We start from the raw sequence: 22,184 nt of genomic DNA, 5'->3' as shown, positions 1-22,184 counted from the left end.
AATAATAAAAGCAGTATTCCCTGTAAAAATACAATTTATTGCTGTCGACAAGTTTAATAATGTAAAATGTGGTATATACTGTATTTGGTAATTACAGTGGAGTACTGTAAATGCTGTTTACTGTAGTAGTGTTGTAAAAATACAGTATGTGGATGGCAACCCAGCTGCCAGTATTTAACTGTAAATTTACAGTGAAAAGTTTTACAGTGTACATGTATGTGATACTGATGCATTTTTAAAGCTGTGGCATATGGTTATGGTACTTTGTGGATGTATTTGTCAAAAATGACAAAGAAAACACTGCATTATTGTATAAAAATACCATATTTGGTATTCACACAATAGACAAAATCTCCAACTATAGGCATTTAATTTCAAGGCATTCAGATATAAGATTTGTATCCCTAATATATGTGAAAGTATGCACTATAGAAATAAGTACATGCACGTATAAATATATGCGTCATATATGCATGTATAAATATATGCGTCATATATGCATGTGTACATATATGCGTCATATATGCATGTGTACATATATGCGTCATATATGCATGTGTACATATATGCGTCATATATGCATGTGTACATATATGCGTCATATATGCATGTGTACATATATGCGTCTTACATATATTTCACATTTATGTGCATATACGGGAAAATATATGGCACTTACATGAAAACGGCCATTTTTGATATATTTTGAAATATATGTTTCATATATGTATATGTGTTTTACATATATGAATTTTGCATATATTCTCATATATGCAGCAGACATACATGGGCACTAACATTATATATGTAATTTACATATATTGACATATATTACATTTCTGTATGGGAAAGGAAATTGTTAATACGTAGAGAGATAAGAATTCCTCAGTTTTAATGAGTTTTATTGATGCCTCAAAAGCTTTTGACCGCGTCAATCACTACAAGTTATTTGACAAAATGTGTAAGAGAGGTGTATCTAAATGTATTGTGAGAATTCTGTCCTACTGGTATGCCAACCAGTCTATGTTTATAAAATGGGGCCACTGTGTTTCTGCCCCTTTTGGGGTCAGGAACGGGGTCAGACAAGGTGGAATCCTCTCCCCTATTCTTTTTAACATGCATGTTGATGAGCTCTCTGTCTGCCTGAATTCGTGTAACACTGGGTGTATGATAGGCAACACTTTAGTGAATCATATTATGTATGCAGATGACCTTGTGGTCTTCAGTCCTAGCAGTGCTGGTCTTCAACAGCTTCTTAATGTTTGCTCTGACTATGGAACTGTTCATGACATGAAATTTAATACAGACAAGAGTGCGGTGATGATTTGCAGAACAAAGGAGGATAAATGTCTAATGTTTCCTCCTTTTAAATTGGCAGGTAATACCTTGAGAGTTTTGAGCAAATACAAGTATCTTGGGCATCTCATTACAGACCAGTTGAAGGATGACCTTGACGTTTACAGGCAATGCCGTTCTTTATATGCTCAGGTGAATAGTTTGGCTCGCAAGTTTGGTGGGTGCACAGATAGAGTGAAAGTTGCTTTGTTCAGAGCATACTGCACTCCTCTCCACAATGCACACTTGTGGTCTAGTTTTAGCAAAGCTAGCTTGCATAAACTCCAGGTAGCTTACAATGATGCACTGAGAATTCTGCTGAGAAGACCACGCTGGTGTAGTGCCAGTGAGATGTTCGTGGATGCAGGTGTTAATACACTGCAAGCCACATTGAGAAATGTTATGTACAAATGTATATGTCGGCTGAATAACTCAGAGAATTACATAATTATGGCATTGACCAGCATCAAGTTTAGCACTACACGGTATAAGTCCAAGTTATGGAAGCATTGGTATAGTTGTCTCCTCTGAATATATATATATATATAACATATGAGCAGAAATTGATTTGATGTGGCAGTATTATTTGATGTGGCAGTATATTCTACAGTAAAAACTGTACCCAAATCTAGTCAACAAAATGTTGTCTTTCATATTTCGCCTGACTGTAACGTTGTCTTTATGAAATATTAGGGCATATAAATGTTAATTTGCAGTTTAATACGTTGCGTATACAAATAGCCTACATTTTATTTCAACATATTTCAGTCGATTTTTACTCATCTCAGTATAGCAATACAGTTTGCTAAAACATCATCATTCATTCACACACAGAAAGAGATTTAAATTTAAACGGTCTTTTTGCGAGCTGTGGTAAACAGCACACATCTCTGCCGTTCATTCATCACAAACAGAAACGCGATTCACTTGAGAAGGAAAAAAACTTACTACAGTATTCCTCAGCTCAGTCGGATCCTTGCTCCTCGAAATACCCGCAATTCTGAGGTACATTTTCCATTATTATTATTCCTCACAGCGCTGCGAGACGGTGTAAACAAGTAGGCTACAATGATCTGAATAAACTTGTGTTTTCTCGAGCTGATATGGGGGCGTTCACAGTTTGCGTGGATTGCCTCAGTCATTTGCGTTTGAATAGCGCGCGCTCTCCGTGGGAGGGGTCACATTAAAAATAATTAGATGAGATGAGAACGACTGACATCTCGCTCTTTTCTTACAGATTACATGAACTGAGAATATTTGTTTTTTATATAAATTACTTCATTTAAAAGAAGAGAATTCAAGCTTCATGATTGTGTGTCTGTATGCCTGTTTGACTGAGTATTCGCTGAGTTATGGTTCATTTTCAGACGCGTTTCAGAATGGACTACACTGACAGAGAGAAGGCAGAACTCGCTTCGTGTTTATTTTTCTTTATTTGGCAAAAAGCACTACACTTTGTTTTTATTGTGAGTATACACAAAAATAATACACACTTAACAGGATCGATTGATGTATAACACAAGTATGTAAAATCAAAATCAACAGATTATTTTGGAGTCTCCTTTGCACTGATAAGGAAAAAAGCGAGCAGATCACGCCGGCGTGATTGCCGACCTCAGAGGGTTAATGTTAATTTTAACATTTAGCCTACTAATAGCCTACATTATTGAAATCAAAAGTTTTTATTTATATTGTATTTATTTATTATTTATATTTGTTAACACAGTGGTGTCATTTTTGTTTAATGTAGACCCTCTTTTATAATTATATCAGCTCTTTAAAGGTGCCAGAGTAGAGAAATGTAGGCAGTCTTGAAATATAACACAGACTCAACCTTGATGACTCGACTCGGACTCGAACACTGGGGACTCGAGACTCGACTCGGACTCGAACTCAGGTAATGGTGACTCGACTCGGTCTCTTCTTTGGTGACTCGGGCTTGGACTCGGACTCGAGCAGTTGGTGACTCGACTACAACACTTGTGACACACACACACACACACACACATTCCAGCATTGCAATCTTGACATCGCAGCCTGTTCATTATGCTGCGTTTACACCAAATGCGAATAGAGCGTCAAATTCGCGTCTAGTTCCACGCTTGAACATATTGAATCCATTCGCACGTCCAAAGCGAATAGGAGCGTTTGAAGTGAAATAGACGCGCGTTCAGAGCTAAGGCGGGGCTACAGATTAGGTTAGTTAGACTATCTAACAGTAGTTCCGCATTACATTAATTAATGTGCACAAGAGTTTTATTTATTTTTATACCGTGTATTCTCCGTGTAAATCCATGCACCGAATCGTGACGCACGTACATTTTCGGTCCACCCCTAATAGGTATCGGATCATATTTTTTTTCTCTCCTCCAATCTCCAATCTAGCGTTCTGGGCCAGTATCGGCACGATACCGATGACATGGATCGGATCGGGACATCCCTACTTTATTGTATTCATTATTATTATTATTATTATTATTATTATTATTATTTTTTAGCATTAGATAAATTAGATTACTTGTTTAATTTAAACCCAATACTTACATTTAAAAGTGTAATCTTGCCATTTCGTCTCCAGTGCGCAGTGAATTCTAGGGTAGGCAAGGCTGCGAAGGATCCTTCTGATGTATCCTGCATTCAAGAAAAGAAGGACGCAATTGCAGGTTGCATTTTGAAGGAGCATTCGAATTGGGATGACGCAATCGGCTATACTTTCCCCTTTAAACAAGTCTCTGTGCGTCCTTCGAAGGATGCAGCCCCTGAATTGGGACACAGCTGTTGTGTGAGTGATTTATACTTTCATTCTGAAGGGAAATTGATGTGTATGAAACAGGGAGATTATTTTTAAATAACTTTTTATTTTGCTTTTCATGAACAAAAGAGCAAAGAAATAGACACACATTCACTCATATGCATATATTTATCCACATCCACATACACAAGGCACACATAAGAGATAATAAGACAAAACAATATTGTTATGAGTTTAGCGGGGAATATTATTGCAGCTTTAAGCTCACCTCTTACTCAACCATAATCTGAACATGTTATTTCACTGACAGAAGTTCAGCTGTAGTATTAATGTAATAAAGAGAAAGTATGAGACTCTATAACATCTCAGTGTTTATGATTTATCATGCAGCTCAAAGCATTATGGGTAGAATCTCTCTACAATTTATTCTGATTCATGAACACAGTTTCACTGATGATCCAGTACTGTAAACCATAAACCCAGGATAGAGCGGTTGAGTGAATGTGGTCTGGACTGTGTGGATGAGGCTCATCGTGTCAGAGACGCTGTAGAAGGACAAAGTTCCTGCACTGTGATCCACATACACTCCTATTCTACCGTGATCCACACACACTTCTGTTCTACTGTGATCCACACACACTCCTGTTCTACGGCTGATGGGCTTTACAGGGAGTTTAGTCTGTATGTTATTGTGCCAGAATGAGTAACTGGAGGAAGAGCAGATCAAACTCCAGGACTGATCATTACGTCCAAACACACACTCTTTACCCAATCCCTTTCTGCTGATGCTTTTATATGACACTGATATAAACACACGTTCTCCACTGCACTCAATCTCCCAGTAACAGCGTCCACACACACTCTCTCTACACAACACCTGAGCAAAATGATCAAATCTGTCTGGATGATCAGGATACGACTGGACTTTGCCAGTGTTAGTAATCACTCTGTTCCTCTCAGACAGAGAGAGGTATTTATTCACTGTGTTCAGATCCAGATTGAGCTGATGGGAATCTGATGGAGATAAAACACATCAGAATCAGGAATTATGAATCTGTCTGATCTTTTAATGTATCTGAACTCTTCATGTTCAATATATCATCAGTGTCTCAGTGCAGTTTACCAGATATCCTGAGCAAATCATCATTTACATGATCAACTCTAAAACTCTTCTGTCATGTTTTCTTTCACTTCTCCAGGAAGAACATGAACACACTCAGTGAGTTTTTCTGCTTGTTTTCTCAGTAACTTACATTGTAGGATGTCCTTCCTGGTCCTGGGAACAATGTTGGAGAAAGTGACTGTGGAAATCAACAGACATGAAGAGTGTGATTATCATGTCAAGAGAAAATGATCCCTGCATCCGTTCCTAAGACATTTCTAATATGATCTTCTACATGATCTGATGATGGAGGATCATTTCTGAGAGCAGAATCTCCAGGACTTTACCTCTGTCTAAGATCTTCTTCAGCTCCTCTTTGCAGAAATCCTCCAGTTTGTCTCTCAGCTGACGGACAGATTCTCTCACGCCATCAAAAGAGGAGAGAGAACTGAAGGGATTGTCATTTACGTCTGTAGATTCAGGAGGAGCTGAGAGAGACTGGAAACTCTAGAGAAAACAGAAATCAAAGCTCATCACCTCCACACTTCATCAATAACCTGCTCTACTGTCAGATTTGTGCGGCTCTTGTTGATCTTTAGTAACTCTCCTCAATCCAGCACTTTCACAGCATCAGCTTCATTCTTCATATTCATTATGTGACATTAGAGACACAAGTTCTAGCATTTGCCTTTTACACTATATGTGAACTTACTAGGAAATAAATTTAAGCTTGAGAAATACATAATTTTTATTAGAAATACTGTGATCATTAATCCAAATATTTTGTGTGTTTTGAAATTATATGTTAAAAAAGTGAATGACAGCAACAGTAAAATAAAGCCAAAAAAAAAAAAAAAAAAAAAAAAACATTTGTCCAGGAAAATGTCCAGGAAACATGAAAGTGATTAATTTAGATGTGGAAATAAAATCTAGAGGTCAGTGATACACCAACATCTATCTCACATTAAATATTTTAAATAATCGTATCATCATCCTAATGAAATGCATCAATCTCCATCTTGTCTGTATCATATTGTGTAAATTGGACTCTAAAAAAGTTTAATACACTGGGAATGTCATTAAAACCTTTGTTTTATTCACAAAATTAAAGGGCAAAGTTTGCTAAATTCATATTTGTGTGATGAAAATGCATTAATATGTGATATTTTTGTCTTTGTTAATTTAATTTACTATAAAATGTGAAGTACTAAACAATAATTTAATATATGCTTGGGTTTGGGGTAATATAACCTTTATCATTTTATTTTAAACATTGTCCATTTATGTTTCGTTGAATTCACCGTGTGTCTAGAGATTGGCTTTATTTAAAAGCACACTGAATTAATTTTGACATGGAGTGAATACAGAGCGAGGTTTTTTATCAGTGATCGGGCAGCGAGTGATGAGGAGAGAGAAATGATCAACTAGAAATCTCAATAGAAAATAAACTGGACAATCAATTTATTATAAATGAGTTTAGATTTGGATACTGTGAACTGGAACCTGTGAAACTTTCATTGCTAACAAACTACGCTGAACCACCGAACGCTAATGTTGTTCCTACAACCAATATGAGAGCAGAAAATTGAATGTATGTACATCAGTTGGGAATCATTTCAATGTTAAGAAACAAATTATTCATATAATTTGAAAAAAAAAAAAAAAAAAAAAAAATGCTTAGAAACTATTTAAGTTTTCAGTGTGTACGTTTTGGGAAGGGGCAAAATGTTCAGAAACGGCCCTGAAATCCACAAGGACTCTTAGGACACGATCCCAAGGTCAGGTTTTGTGTGGTTTCAGTATGTTGAAGCATTGCTAATATACAGACTTCATGTTTAGGGTCTTCATGGTCAAATTCATCAACGTTTCAAAGGCAAACAATTATGAAAATACTGTCAATTCTGTCAAGTTTTAAAATCATCAGATGCAATCACCGGTGCACTGCTACTTTTTACCGTGTCATAGATTTTTCCCTAAACCTAACTATCTGGGTTGTCTCCAATCGACATTCCCTTTCTATTCTACTGGGTTGTCTCCAATCAACATTCTCTTTCTATTCTAAGTATACCTGGGTTGTCTCCAATCGACATTCCCTAATTAATATTCCTTAACATTCCCTATTAATAAATAGTCTACCTAACTAACTTGCTTCCCTAACTAGCTTTATTCCTGCGCAGGAATAATCGACAAACAGACCTTAGCAAATGTCCTTTAAATGCTTTAATCACAGCCAGAGGATCTCTCGAGCAGTTCTCAGAAAATTTCCCCCAAGAAGAAGCAAGGCCGGAGGATCTCAGTCAAATTCCAATGAGAAACCCACCAACTAAAAGAATACAACAGTTTTTATAGAATAAGGAGGTATGGCAAAAATGTCATACTGCATTACATAATTTCCCCACAATTTGATTGGTTTTCATAGACAAACCCTTCTGTTACCAGGTAAAGCAAACTTTGTTTTAATGATTACTTCATTGTTAATCACAAGGTTCAAATTTAGTCATCTGTCTAGTTTCAATTCCCAAACGAGTTATTTTTACACTCACACAACCAAAGTCAAAGGGGTATGGCAACACAACATACAGCATTCAAAAACACAGGACAGAACGTTTTAATACATTGTGTTTCAAAGTGTTATCATGTTAGAAAATAACGTCAGTAAACTATGGAGTGCTCCAAGGATCTGTGTTAGGCCCTCTGCTATTCTCAGTATATATGCTGCCACTTGGTAATATTATAAGAAAACATGGAATTAATTTCCATTGTTATGCTGATGACACTCAATTATATATTTCATCATGACCAGATGAAAACACTAAATTATCTAAATTGACAGAGTGTGTTAAAGATATAAAATACTGGATGGCGTGTAATTTTCTGCTATTAAATTCAGATAAAACGGCGGTATTACTTATTGGCCCAAAAAACTGCCCACAAAACCTCTTACAATACAACTTTAATTTAGAAGGATGTCCTGTTACTTTATCCACTACAGTAAAAGACCTGGGTGTTATACTAGACCGCAACTTGTCTTTCGAAAATCATATTCCATATGTTACAAGAACAGCCTTTTTCCACCTTAGAAACATTGCTAAGCTACGTAACATGCTATCAGTTTCTGATGCAGAAAGGTTAGTTCATGCATTCATGACCTCGAGACTAGATTACTGTAATGCTTTATTAGCTGGTTGTCCTGCATCCTCAATAAACAAGCTACAGTTAGTCCAAAATGCAGCTGCTAAAGTTTTTACTAGGTCAAGGAAATATGATCATATAACACCAATTCTATCATCTCTACACTGGTTACCTATTAAGTTCCGTATCAATTACAAAGTATTACTACTGACCTATAAAGCCCTAAATGGTTTAGCTCCTGGGTATTTAACCCTCTGAGGTCGACAAACGCGCGGGCGCGTTTTGCTGGATTTTCTCCACATTGTAGCACTATAAACTTAAATTACTCCGTCATTTATGGTCATACAGAAAAAAGAAATATAAAAAAAGAATCTGTGATATTTCTCCTTTTATATGTGTCCACTTACAATCAAATCAAAACATTGTGCTTTTGTAAAATAAAGAAAATAAACAGGGTGTGCGTTCTGCCTCTCCGTCGCGGTGAACTTTTTTTTCTTGAGCACGTCTATAAACTGAAACAAAACTCAGCGAATACTTGTCACACATTTATGAGCCATATACCTTTATAAACATTTAAGTGTGTACTTTTAAATGATCGGATTCAAAACGAAAACAAATATTCTCTGTTTAAGTAATTTGTATAAAACCAACAAGATGTCCAGCTTCTCAAACGCTTGCTCATTACAGTTAATTTGGCCACGCCCACTCGCGCAAAAGATATTCATATGCAAATCTCCCCATGGAACGCAGACTCGCTCATTACCTCAACAACAAAACACTTCACTTCACTTTTCGTCGAGTTTGAAAGACGTGCCTGAGCTTACATTGGATTTAGGCTACCTCAGAAGAAGAAGAACGCGATTTGAAGACAAGAAAGATGTAAGGTAAGAAATTCTTACATATTAGTTTGTTATTGTTGCATAAATGTCACGTTGCAGTTGAACTGTTGCTAGATATATGGGGAATATTATAATATTTAGACCCGTGTTTACTGTTACTGTGTTTGTGGATATCTGCTCAAATGTAGATATGTATATGGTAACCAAAATGTTTTATATTTGAGCGCGATCGCGTTTGAATGTATCGTATTTTGGATAGCGATCGCGTTTGAATGTACTGTATCATATTTTGGATGAAAGCAAAACGCACCAAACGGCTTCATGTTTTTATTATTATCTCATTTCATATCATCATAACGGATGGAAACATTTGAAGTAACATGATAATCAATATATTTTTCTCTAGCTTAGTTGTTACTGAAATCTTTTGGAAGATTTATACTGCTATAGGTTATTTATTGTTATTATTATTTTATCTGGCACTGCGCATATACCTTATGCCTACAAGGCACAACAAACCTGGTGTTCATTATATTATATATTGTTGGAAACATTTGTGTGTGTGTGTGTGTGTATTCTGTGAATTTTAAAAAGGAATTTTAAAAAGCAATTTTAACCAGAAAAATCTAATATTTATTTCCAAAATCGTGCAGGCCTTTCTCTTGATATCAGTATGTTCACTTTTTTTTTTTCAGGGCCCAGATGCCACTGAGGACTTCAACATTCACATGAGTCTCTGTACATGAACACGGTAAAGTGAAAATCTTGGAAATGAAAGGTATGTACAATGTTTTTAGGAATGGCACAAAGGTCTCTGTCTTTGAAGTGCTTTTTGGCATTTGGTGTGTATCTTTGGATTATGTTGTGTTGTAAATAAATCCAAACAATTTAAAAGCCATTCTTTTTTAAATCTCCTCATTTACAGTATTGTGCAAGGTTGCTCAGAATGATAGGGCCTGATAGCTCCTAATAGGGCCGTTAGGGGAGGTTCTTTGTCTTTCTCAGGTGTGAAAAACGTACATATTAATGAGCTCCCGCATAAAGCTTTTTCACACAAAACACGTCGTAAAATTTTTAAATCAATATATTGACTTATCTGAATGAGCAGTTAGGGTGATTTTCACATAGTTTTTCAGCAAATATTCTAGGCTACGTCATACAATTTTCAAAAGTCTTGTGAAGAAATAATCAGTATGGGTTTCATGACCTTATTTCAGTGAGAATTTTTTTTTGTATTTTCACAAACCACGCATAAATGTCATTATCTCAAAACTACAAACTTTTACATACATGCTGCTGATATATTATTGTAGAAGAGTTTGTGCTGAATACAGTGTAATTAGACTTTAGCCATGAAAATGTCACAAGTAACAGAAATAACCAGAAATGTCAGAGCATGTCAGAACACCTCCAAGGCCCAGAAAACAGCTCAGACCTCAGAGGGTTAACAGAACTTCTATTGCCCTACAATCCATCGCGCTATTTAAGATCACTAAATTCGAGGCTTCTGGTCATTCCTAGGATATCGAAGTCCACTAAAGGAGGGAGGGCGTTTTCACATTTAGCTCCTAAACTCTGGAATGGCCTTCCTGATATTGTTCGAGGCTCAGACTCGCTGTCCCAGTTTAAAACTAGATTAAAGACGCATCTCTTTAGCCAAGCGTTCACATAATACTTACCTTTTATACTACAGTTGAATCAGATTGAATGCATTAATATTATGAACAGCAGCTACGCTAATTATTTCCCATCTGCCTTTCTGTTGTTATCTCGGGACGCTAGTCCCGAGGTAAATAGAGTTCGTCAGTTCCAGTTTGTATCCAGTCTCTCATGGAAACTTCAGATGCCCCAACACCCGTGAAGAGACGACTCGACACCTGTGAAGAGACGACTCAACGCCTGTGAAGAGACGACTCAACGCTGGAGATATGTTATGCCCTAAATTAATTCATGATTAACTAACTGTATTTTTCTATGTACATTTCTGAAGTGCATTTTCTGTAAAGCTGCTTTGAGACAATATGTATTGTGAAAAGCGCTATACAAATAAATTTGAATTGAATTGAACTTTGAGTGTGTGCTGAAGTTAGAGACTGAAATGTAAATCTATTTACATGGAGGAATTTGCAAGTGGAAAAACTGAACACTTCTCTAGCGAGGAAACGGATCTGCTCGTGCGCGAGGTTAAAGCACGCAAGCAAACAATCTACAGGACAAAGTGTTCTCGTGTTGTGGACCCACCTATTGGCGCATATTAGTAACGCGCTCTTTAAATAACAAAAAATATATGGTCCTGTTCTTCTCGATCTCTGTTACCTGCAGGAAATGTATGTGATTCTGTGAGTGTGAAAGCTGCTCCAGCTCAGCGTCTCTCCTCCTCAGATCATTGATCTCCTGCTCCAGTCGCTCCAGTCGTTCTTCAGCTCGACTCACTGCAGTCTTTTCCTGATCTCTGATCCGCTGTGTCGCCTCAGAGCGGCTTCTCTCAATGGAGCGGATGAGCTCAGTGAAGATCCTCTCACTGTCCTCCACTGCTGTGTGTGCAGAGCGCTGTTAGGACACACATCACAATCACACAGTGAGCTTCAGTGAGTCCTGACTGAGACTTCTCAAACTTCTCTTCTTCTCCAGACTCACCTTATGAGACTCTACAGCCTCTCTCAGCTGCTGAAGATCTTTCTCTCTCTGCTGGATCCTCTGCTGGAACGACCTCTGCGTCTCCTTCAGCTGCTTCTGCAGCACAAACCAATAACACAGATGGCACTTTATACTGTCACTATATCATCATGTGAAGAGTTGAATCCAGTAACAGTAGAATTAATAACCAATGGCTGGAGGTTCAAACTCCTGAAGGGATGATTGATCAGTTTTACCACCATTGTATGAATTTACATGAGGCCTGTTTAACACAGCAAGCATAATATATAATATAAGTGAAACTGACACAGATGTAAAGCCTCACAATGACAGTGTTTCTGCTGAATAACAGACCTGCGGCTCTATATAGTTCAAATGGACTATATTTACTGAGTCAGATTTACTGAACAGAAACTCTTTTCGTCTGTCACTGCATTTAACTTGCGTTATTCTTGACAGATATATTTTGTCAAACAACGGTTGAAAATGTTCCATTATTTTATGTTGCTTATTTAAAGCTTGTTTTACAAAAGTTTCTGTTGATCCATGTTTACGGTGTATTTTCACAAGTTAAATGTGGAGCACAAATAATAATATTAAATATGAAAGTCCACTTGTAGCTTCTGTTCACTTCTGTGACGTCTGCAGTGTGAATGATGTTTCCTGATCATGGAGCAAATATAAACAGTGTAAACATTATTTCATCAGTGTGTAGTTTCATACCTGTTTCTCTGTCCTCTGTTCTGCAGCCGATACAGTGTTGTGGTTTTTATGTTCATCCATCGTACACAGCAAGCATATAAACTTCTGGTCAGTGCGACAGAAAACCTCAAGGAGTTTATTATGTGTTTGGCAGATCATCTCCTGCAGTCGTCCAGTGGGATCAGTCAAATTGTGTCTCTTTCCTTTAAACCAACTCTCATGTTGTTCAAGGTGACTTTGACAGTAAGACTCCAGACACACCAGACAGGACTTGACAGCTTTGTATTTTCTTCCAGTACAGACGTCACACTGCACATCTCCAGCTCCAGCGTAACAGTCAGCAGGAAGTTTAGTCTTCTTCAGTTTCTCCACCAGTTCAGCCAGCATGGTGTTTTTAGCTAAAGCAGGTCTTGGACTGAAGGTCTGTCTGCACTGAGGGCAGCTGTAGACTCTCATCTGATCCTCCTGATCCCAGCAGCCTGTAATACAGATCTTACAGTAACTGTGTCCACAGGAAGTGGTCACTGGATCCTTCAGCAGATCCAGACACACTGGACACATTAACTCATCCTGAGAAAATCTGGCTTCTGCCATTTTACTGCATGAATACTGAGACACAAACACACAACAGCTCAACTGCACTTTAGTTTCTCTTTCTCAAACTCTTCCTGCTTCCTGGTTCTGTGTTTGAGTGACGTGTGCAAAACAGGTTAATCAAGTCTATAAACCCTCATAAAGCCTCATTCCTGCTGAGTTCAGATTCTACAACAGTAAATGCAAAAACCTTCACTGTAAACCCTAATGCTCAAAATAATTAACTGATTTGAGAAGGGTACATTTAAATTAAACAAATTAGTTATCTTTTATATGTATTTAGAACTTTCTTTTTCTTCTGAGTTCACAAAACTGACACATTGTAAGTAATCTGAATTGGTTAATTGTTTAAAGTTTTATGAACTTGTTTCTTTGAATTTAGACAAACTTATATATAACTGAAACTGGGCTGGGATTTCTATTTCTCAGAATTCTTTGTAATTGCTTAAATTAAGTGTTATATCATGTTTTTTTGTTTTTTGTTTTTTGTGTGCAAGATTAATGTTAAGTGGGAGATGTAGTAGTGTTTAATGATTTGCTATGCTAATTTAGAAGAGTTTCTGTTATGTGGTGTTTTTTAGGGGGTTTCCATCATGGTGACGAGTGGAGCATGAGTTTGGTTTGCGAACAGATATATGTTATATGTTCTATATTGTCATACTCTTTCAACAATTGTTATGCTAAACAAAATAAAATTCTGCCAGTTCTGCTAACTTAAACTTTTAATTTCTTAACTTAACATTTTTTATGTGACCGATGACCTCAAATATTTTGAGTTCCCTTTCAAGCTGCGTCGAGACGCTGTGGGAACGCCCTCGCACTAGCTTCTGTGTCCTTAGCAAGCGCTGTCTGTGATACTGTTTCTGTCTATTTAGTGTTGTATTGGCATAGCAGTTATATATATATATATATATATATATATATATATATATATATATATATACTCATTATATACAGGGTGGGCCATTTATATGGATACACCGTAATAACATGGGAATGGTGATATTAAAGTCCTGTTTGTGGCACATTAGTATATGTGAGGGGGCAAACTCCTCAAGATGGGTGGTGACCATGGTGGCCATTTAGAAGTCGGACAAACAGGACTTTAATATCACCAACCATTCCCATGTTATTACGGTGTATCCATATAAATGGCCCACCCTGTATACATATACATTATGGCAAGCCGTTTATAATATGAAGTCTGAATATATAGAATAAAAGTCTGAATATATAAAACGAATGTCTGAATATATATGAAATGAAAGTCTGAATATTTATAGAATGAAAGTCTGAATATTTATAGAATGAAAGTCTGAATATATATAGAATGAAAGATATAGAATGAAAGTCTGAATATATATAGAATGAAAGTCTGAATATATAGAATGAAAGTCTGAATATATATAGAATGAAAGTCTGAATATATATAGAATGAAAGTCTGAATATATGAATGTCTGAATATATAAAATGAAAGTCTGAATATATAGAATGAAAGTCTGAATATATATAGAATGAAAGTCTGAATATATATAGAATGAAAGTCTGAATATATATAGAATGAATGTCTGAATATATAAAATGAAAGTCTGAATATATATAGAATGAATGTCTGAATATATAGAATGAAAGTCTGAATATATATAGAATGAATGTCTGAATATATAGAATGAAAGTCTGAATATATATATATATATATATAATGAAAGTCTGACTATATATAGAATAAAATCTGAATATATAGAATGAAAGTCTGAATATATAGAATGAATGTCTGAATATATAAAATGAAAGTCTGAATATATATATAATGAATGTCTGAATATATATAGAATGAAAGTCTGAATATATATATAGAATGAAAGTCTGAATATATATAGAATGAAAGTCTGAATATATAGAATGAAAGTCTGAATATATATAGAATGAAAGTCTAAATTTATGTGAAAGTGTGAATATGTGAAAAGAAAGTGTACATTTGACAATTCTCACTGAATAATGTGTTGCTTGTTTTAGCCTTTTGAATTGTAATTCATTTAAAAATGTCATTCCCTGAAATTTTCCAATACTTTGGTGAGCTACAAGACTTTTTTGCAACAGTTGGTCATACTCCAAACAACATAAACAATTTGGAGTCTACATCACGTCATCTCGAGGATCATATTTCCATTCTTGCAACATTCTTAGCGCTTATGGGCAGTCATGTTCAACAAAATGTTGCTGAAAGAACATTATGCATCATTCTCGAAGGAATTTATGAATCTTATGAATTCACCGCATTCGCTCTTCCGCGATGAAATAGCGAATTCATTTCTTCATCAGTAGAACGATGTTGAGTACAGTTGCCAGTAGTTTGGCCCGTACACGCATTCGCCAGAGTGTTAATTAGATGATCGTTACTTACAATTGCTGCTACTAAATTTTGTGCGGACTCGCTCATTGTTCAAAATGTGTATAAAAAATAGTAGATGAATAACACAAGATGGTGCTGATAACATCAGATTTTCATTCCATATATTCAGACATTCGTTTTATATATTCAGACTTTCATTTTATATATATTCAGACTTTCATTCTATATATATATTCAGACTTTCATTCCATATATTCAGACATTCGTTTTATATATTCAGACTTTCATTTTATATATTCAGACATTCATTCTATATATATATTCAGACTTTCATTCTATATATTCAGACATTCATTCTATATATAATCAGACTTTTATTCTATATATTCAGACTTTCATTCTATATATTCAGATCTTATGGCTAACAAGCAGCAGTTTAAGAAGTGTGCGCTTTTCCCTGCCCTTGTTTCCTTATTGGTGGGGATACACACAATTTTGTGTTTCTTGTTTGGAAATGGATCATGCCCAGTCAGTTCCCGAGGAGGCTGATTGTGAGCATTTTGAGAAGCTGTCTGGGAGGACGATCCATTCCCGCCGATCATTCTTTGAGGAGGACGGTTTGGCTCTCGTTCCTCATGGTTCGGGTCCCGCTGCTGACTCTCATCATGGGGTTCACAAATGGTTCTGACAGAGGGGTTTGAGACCGGCCCTCCCTTATCTCGGCCTTCACCTGCCAGATCCAGTGCCTTATCTGCTGCAGTTTTATCTCCTCGGGGTGAGGCACCAGTGCTACAGTTATCCAGTTCTGAGGTTCTGGATGTTGTAAGCATTGATGCAGGGAATATTGAGGATTCACCACCTCATACTCCTGCTTATGAGGAGCTTATGGAGGTTGTGACTCATGCTGTAGCTCAATTAAATATCGATTGGCCACCCGAAAAACAAGAAGAACAAAAGAAAAGCCTGCTGGATAAACGTTTCTTACCATCCAGATCACAGCCTCCTCGACGGGGACTGCCGTTTTTTCCCGATCTCTACACTGAGATGTTGAAATCGTGGAAGAAACCGGTCTCATATTCTGTTTTCAGCCCTCAAATGTCAAACTATAGTAATATCACAGGGCTGAAACAACATGTTTATTTGACGATGCCTCAGGCTGAAGAGATGCTTGCAAGCTATCTCTCTCCTGAGTCTGTGTTGTCACTAAAGTCCCTGACATTACCCACCAAGCCTCTCAAAGCTACATTGACGCTGGTGGGTAAAGCGTATTCAGCAGCAGGTCAGGCTGCAGCATTTTGCATACAATGTCTTTATTGCAAGCATATCAGGCTGACCTGCAAAGGGACCTAGATGAAAGTGAGGAAGTAAGCACTGATGCAATTCGAGAATTGGGTAGCGCTACATATTTTTTTCTCTTATTGTTCCCTGCCGGTTCGCCATTTCAGGACGCCGTGGTGGCTGTTCGACCAATACCAGAGGCCAGTCTCGAGAGGCTGGTCCCCTTAGCAGATTTTCTGGCAGCGTGGAAAATACTGCCAAATATATCTCATTGGGGTCTGCTTACAATAGAAAAGAGTTACAGAATTCAGTTTGGTTCTCGTCCGCACAGATTTCTAGGGGTCCTCCCTACAGTGGTGGACCACGAGCAGGCTCTGGTTATGGAGCAAGAATTACAGAATCTTCTGTGAAAGGAGGCTATAGAAAGGGTTCCTCTTCCCAGCAGGGAGTCAGGGTTTTACAGCCGTTACTTCATTGTTCCAAAGAAGGATGGAGAGCTGCATCCTATTCTAGACCTGCATCAACTAAACCATAGGGTTCAAAAACTTAAGTTCAAAATGCTTAGACTCAAACAGATTGTGTCACAGATTCAGTTCGAGGAATAGTTTGTCACTATAGATTTGAAGGATGCGTACTTCCATGTAGCCATCCATCCTCATCACAGGAAGTTCCTTAGGTTCGCTTTTGGGGCGAAGCCTACCAATATCGGGTTCTTCCATTCGGCCTAAGTTTATCACCCCGCACTTTCACGAAATGCATGGATGCAGCTCTGGCTCCACTGAGACTTCAGGGCGTTCGCATGTTGAATTATATCAACGACTGGTTGATTTTAGCTCAATCCGAGCAGATGGCTGTTCGGCATCGAGATGTCGTTCTGTCTCACATGAGAAAGTTGGGGCTGAGGCTCAACGCCAAAAAGAGTGTGCTCCTTCCAGCTCAGAGAACCACTTTTCTAGGTATGGTTTGGGATTCAACAACGATGCAGACACAACTTTCCCCTGCTCGTCTAGAATTGATGCTCTCAGATGTAAATGGGGTAAAACTAGGCCAGTCACTCACTGTGAAACAGTTTCAGAGACTGTTGGGTCTAATGGCAGCTGCGTCCAACGTAATAACTTTTGGCCTCCTGTACATGAGACCCCTGCAGTGGTGGCTCAGAACCAAGGGGTTTTCTCTGAGGAGAAATCCGTTTCGCATGATCATGGTCACGTGGCAATACCTACTACCTTAGTCATGTGGAAGAAACATTGGTTCCTTGCCCAAGGCCCAGTATTGGGGGCTTCTTGTCGCAGCGTAACGCTAACGACAGATGCTTCCCTCACAGGTTGGGGATGATCATCAGCGCAAGGTCTGTGGCAGGACCGTCTACTTTCTTGGCACATAAATCGGCTAGAAATGATGCCGGTGTTTCGAGCTCTCAAACACTTCCTCCCAGACCTGAGGGGCCATCATGTGCTTGTCCGCATGGACAACATATTGGTGGTCTCTTACATCAACCATCAGGGGGGTCTGAGGTCAAGTCACTAATGCAAACTGGCTCACCAGATCCTCCTGTCGGCCCAAAGGAAATTAATGTCTCTCAGGGCAGTATATATAAAGTTGAGGCTGAGGCCCGGGGAATAGAGACTTCACCCCGAGACGATGAAGCTCCTATGGGAGAAATTCAGTCAAGCACAAGTAGACCTGTTTGCATCTTCAGAGACAACTCACAGTCCCATGTGGTTCTCCCTCACGCATCCAGCTCCCCTGGGGGAGTTCTGGAGAGGGTTCGCCGGTCCTGTCTACTATTAGTAGCCCTGTACTGGCCGACCCGAGTTTGGTTCTCAGACCTGGTGTCCTTTCTAGGTGGCTCTCCAAAGGAGATAATGATCAGGAGGGACCTATTGTCCCAAGCAGGGTGCATGATTTATCACCCTCGCCCGGAGTTGTGGAAACTGTGGGCCTGGCCCCTAAGGGGGCCCAGCTCATAGAATCTGGTCTCTATACTGAGTTTGTGGAGACCATACTCCCGTCAAGAGCTCCCTCCACGAGAAAACTTTTTGCACTGAAGCGGAGACTATTCTCTTCTTGGTGTAGAGAATGTCAATTGGATCCGGTCAACTGCCCTGTTGGTTCAATACTTGATTATGTGCAAGAACGTTTCTCTGCTGGATTATCTTCTTCCATCTTAAAAGTGTATGTGGCGGCTATATCTGCTTACTAGTGGTGTGCCATATCATACCGTCCACGATAACACCAGTATAAATTTTACTAGAGGTGGGCATAGATTAATTTTTTTAATCTAGATTAATCTAGATTAATTTTGAAATTAATCTAGATTAATCTAGATTAAAATGGCTCATTTGAATTCTGCCGAAGGCATTCAGAATATGTGTGCTACCCAAATAATGACTATAAAAGTAAGTCTTTGAGAACGGGTTTCTCAAGCCAGGTGGCGCATTAGACCAGGGGCTCATCTCCTGTTTCCAAAATGCATCACAAACTGCTTGAGAAAGCTGTTCAACTCAGACTGTAAAGGTTACTACTGTACTGTTACCGTCCGTAGGCAACATAGGCCTATGTTATTATCAACTACTATAGGCTATCAATTAGGGATGGGCGATATGGCCTAAAATCCATATTGTGATATACATTGCAGCCTCTTGCGATAACGATATATATTATAATAAAACCATTTCAGAACAGGTTACACAGACCCTGCTAAACAACTGCTAAATGTATTTTTTTTTAAAGGGTATGTAGTTTTGAGAACATATATTGTGCAAAACTGTAAGTATACAACATAATTTTGCAGATAAATCAAATTTAAGTACACTAGCTGCAGAGACTTAAGTAGGTCTAATGTTTATTATAGCTTTGAGCTTATGAAACCCCAAATTTAAAGTTATAATATTGTCTAACTGATGTCTTTTCAGTTAAAAAGAAACACAACAACGATTCTTAAAATCGGGCGTAGACAGAGATTATGTGTTAACGTTACACCACTAAGATATATTGGAATGAGAATAATACGCGCGCGCTGGTATTCAGTGACATCATGTTTCGTTTTGAATTTGAGGTGAACGGATTAGTCGTGTGTTAACTTACCGAACCGTTACCCCACACACTCTGTCTATAGTTTGCTGCTGTTTGTCGGACGGCTTAAATCCGAACCAAGTCCAAATAATGGATGTTGCAGCTTTCACTTTCAGCCGTGTTTACTTAAGATGACGACGAATATGCGTTGCAGCCGGGTTTACCTCGCGGCCGCGGGTAGATTGCGTCATCATAGCTTGTGTAGTATAGTATATAGAGCCATCTCCCAACCCAACTTGGGGAATAGATTAACGGCGATATTTTTTTTATCGCGCGATAAGAGTCTCGCGTTAACGCAGCGCGTTAACGCCGATAACGGCCCACCACTAATTTTTACATGATAAAAAAGTGTCATATCGAGATATAAATGATATAGCGACGCAATGACGTATGGCACATTTATGTTTCCTAGTGCGCACAACAACAACACCTGTCTGAGAGTATGAGCAGCATGTCAGCCTCCGATGACGATTTAGTAGCTAAAAAGGAGCCACTTCAATAGTATTTTAAAGGGGTGGTTGATTATGATTTCACTTTTCAAACTTTAGTAAGTGTTTAATGTTGCTGTTTCAGGCATAAACAACATCTGTACAGTTACAACGCTCAAAGTTCAAAGAAAAAATGAAGCTATTTGCTTTTAAAGAAATTCTTTTTTAAGGGCTACAACAAACGGCTGGTAGGGACTACACAACATTCCTCCCGGGTTAGTGACATCACCAACCCTAAAATTTACATAAACCCTGCCCCCGGGAGCACGCAGTCCATGTTGAGAGGAGGAAATGTTATAGTCAAGCACATTTGTGAGTCTACTCAAGCTGTCGCATCCATCTTTTCACATGCAATACAGTACGTAACACAAATGCAATAGCATGTCACTCTGTATGCATATTACAGCAGTTCCCACACAAGCGATTTTATAGATTATCATGACAGAATATGCTAATCAATGACTTGAAGATAGTTAACTCCACATCAGCAACATAAATTCATCAACTAACCATTCAGAAATGTCCTGTTGCTTCTACATGTTGTCACTTCTTCTTGACTCTCTCCATCATTGTCCAACTCCAGTTTAAACATAAAAGGCAAAACAGTTAATTTGCATTTAAAGGGACACACACGAAACGACACCTTTTTAATTACCCTCAAAAAGGAACAACTTTAACATGCTGTACAAAATTATCTGTGAGGTATTTTGAGCTAAAACTTCACATACACACTCTGGGGACAACAGAGACTTATTTTACATATTGTAAAAAGGGGCATTATACCACCCCTTTAATAATTCCTGCAGGTCTCCCACTTATAATGCGGGAAATTTCACTGCAAACATTGATTCACTTTAGCATGTAGATTTTATGAGTAGCCTAAATGAATCCACACAGATCATAAAATCAAATAAATCAATTTAAAACTTTCTCCGAGACACAATTTCACAAACCGTGTGAGTGTTCAGCAGGGCTGCGTCCTTCTCTCTCTCTGTCTCGCAAAATGGGTTGCTCAAAGCAAGCGTCAAGCGCTGCAGGCGGCAATACTAGACTCTTGCGTTTAGGAGTTGAGACATGGCGGAATTATCGGGCCAGCATTGCATTGTAACTAAAGTTTATAATTTTCACTTCATTTTAAATCTATACATTCAAGCGATTTTACCTATCCAGTACTCGCGTGCTCTCAGAGAGATGTTTTTCTCTGCGTGCAAACATACTGTAAAGTCGCCTCAAAAACAGCTTGTATAATGGCGGACCACTCTTAGCTGGGATGTATTGCTTAGCTTCTTTGACAAGCTATCCAACACAGAGAAACTTAACTTGTACCTTTTTTGAGGTGGATGAGATGGGATTCCAGCAGATAGGTAAACAGGGCAGGTAAGCAGAGCAAGGCAGGCAGCAGGCAGGTAAGTAGGTTGGTAATAGCAGACAAAGCATGGACTCCAGTAATCCAACAAACGATTGGTAAGTGGTTGAAAAATGGTGGTTAAAAAAGGCACAACTTAATATCAAAAAATAATGTCCAAATAGTGTTCAATAGTGATTCAAGTAATTCAGTATCGATTCTATAGCGATTCAATAACGATGTAAAGAACTGTATGCTTAATACGTTCCAACAGCTTCCTTGTTCTTTTCTTTTAGAGGCGGCCATCTTTATCTTCAAACATTCTCACTGACTGTCAAACTAAAAGTCCCTACAAAATAAAGGACCCTAAATTTAACAAAATATACCAGTGCTCCAATAGCACAACAACTTAGATTAACCTAAACTCAAAATGGCTCCTACATAGCCAGCCCCTTATAGCTATTGCAGGAAGCAAGCTATAACTAACTAAACATAATTTTCCAAGGAGCCATATATTACTCCCTTAAACTCATTATGCATTATTCACAAGA

The 22,184-nt window shown here is 38.0% G+C and overlaps 1 protein-coding gene across 3 annotated transcripts; it reads right to left on the bottom strand.

Moving 5' to 3' along the window:
• Positions 1 to 4,181: 4,181 nt before the first annotated feature.
• Positions 4,182 to 21,962, bottom strand: LOC307164949 (tripartite motif-containing protein 16-like). 3 transcript variants are annotated; one of them, XM_079882182.1, is made up of 8 exons: positions 21,615 to 21,962; positions 20,799 to 20,865; positions 12,521 to 12,978; positions 11,798 to 11,893; positions 11,477 to 11,710; positions 5,537 to 5,696; positions 5,341 to 5,388; positions 4,182 to 5,101 (listed from the first exon to the last, which is right to left on the bottom strand). In XM_079882182.1, the coding sequence occupies exons 1-8, from the start codon at positions 21,723 to 21,725 to the stop codon at positions 4,521 to 4,523; spliced, it is 1,755 nt and encodes a 584-aa protein (XP_079738308.1). In that variant the 5' UTR covers positions 21,726 to 21,962; the 3' UTR covers positions 4,182 to 4,520. The 3 variants fall into 3 exon arrangements, with proteins under 3 accessions (XP_079738308.1, XP_079738310.1, XP_079738309.1); XM_079882184.1 differs by lacking the exon at positions 20,799 to 20,865; XM_079882183.1 differs by lacking the exons at positions 20,799 to 20,865; positions 21,615 to 21,962 and having other exon boundaries at positions 12,521 to 13,165.
• Positions 21,963 to 22,184: the final 222 nt, after the last annotated feature.

Source organism: Squalius cephalus (assembly GCF_949319135.1).
Source record: "Squalius cephalus genome assembly, chromosome: 9".
NCBI lineage: Eukaryota > Metazoa > Chordata > Actinopteri > Cypriniformes > Leuciscidae > Squalius > Squalius cephalus.
The sequence above is the reverse complement of the archived record's forward strand: the minus strand, read 5'-3'. Positions and strand labels throughout refer to the sequence as shown.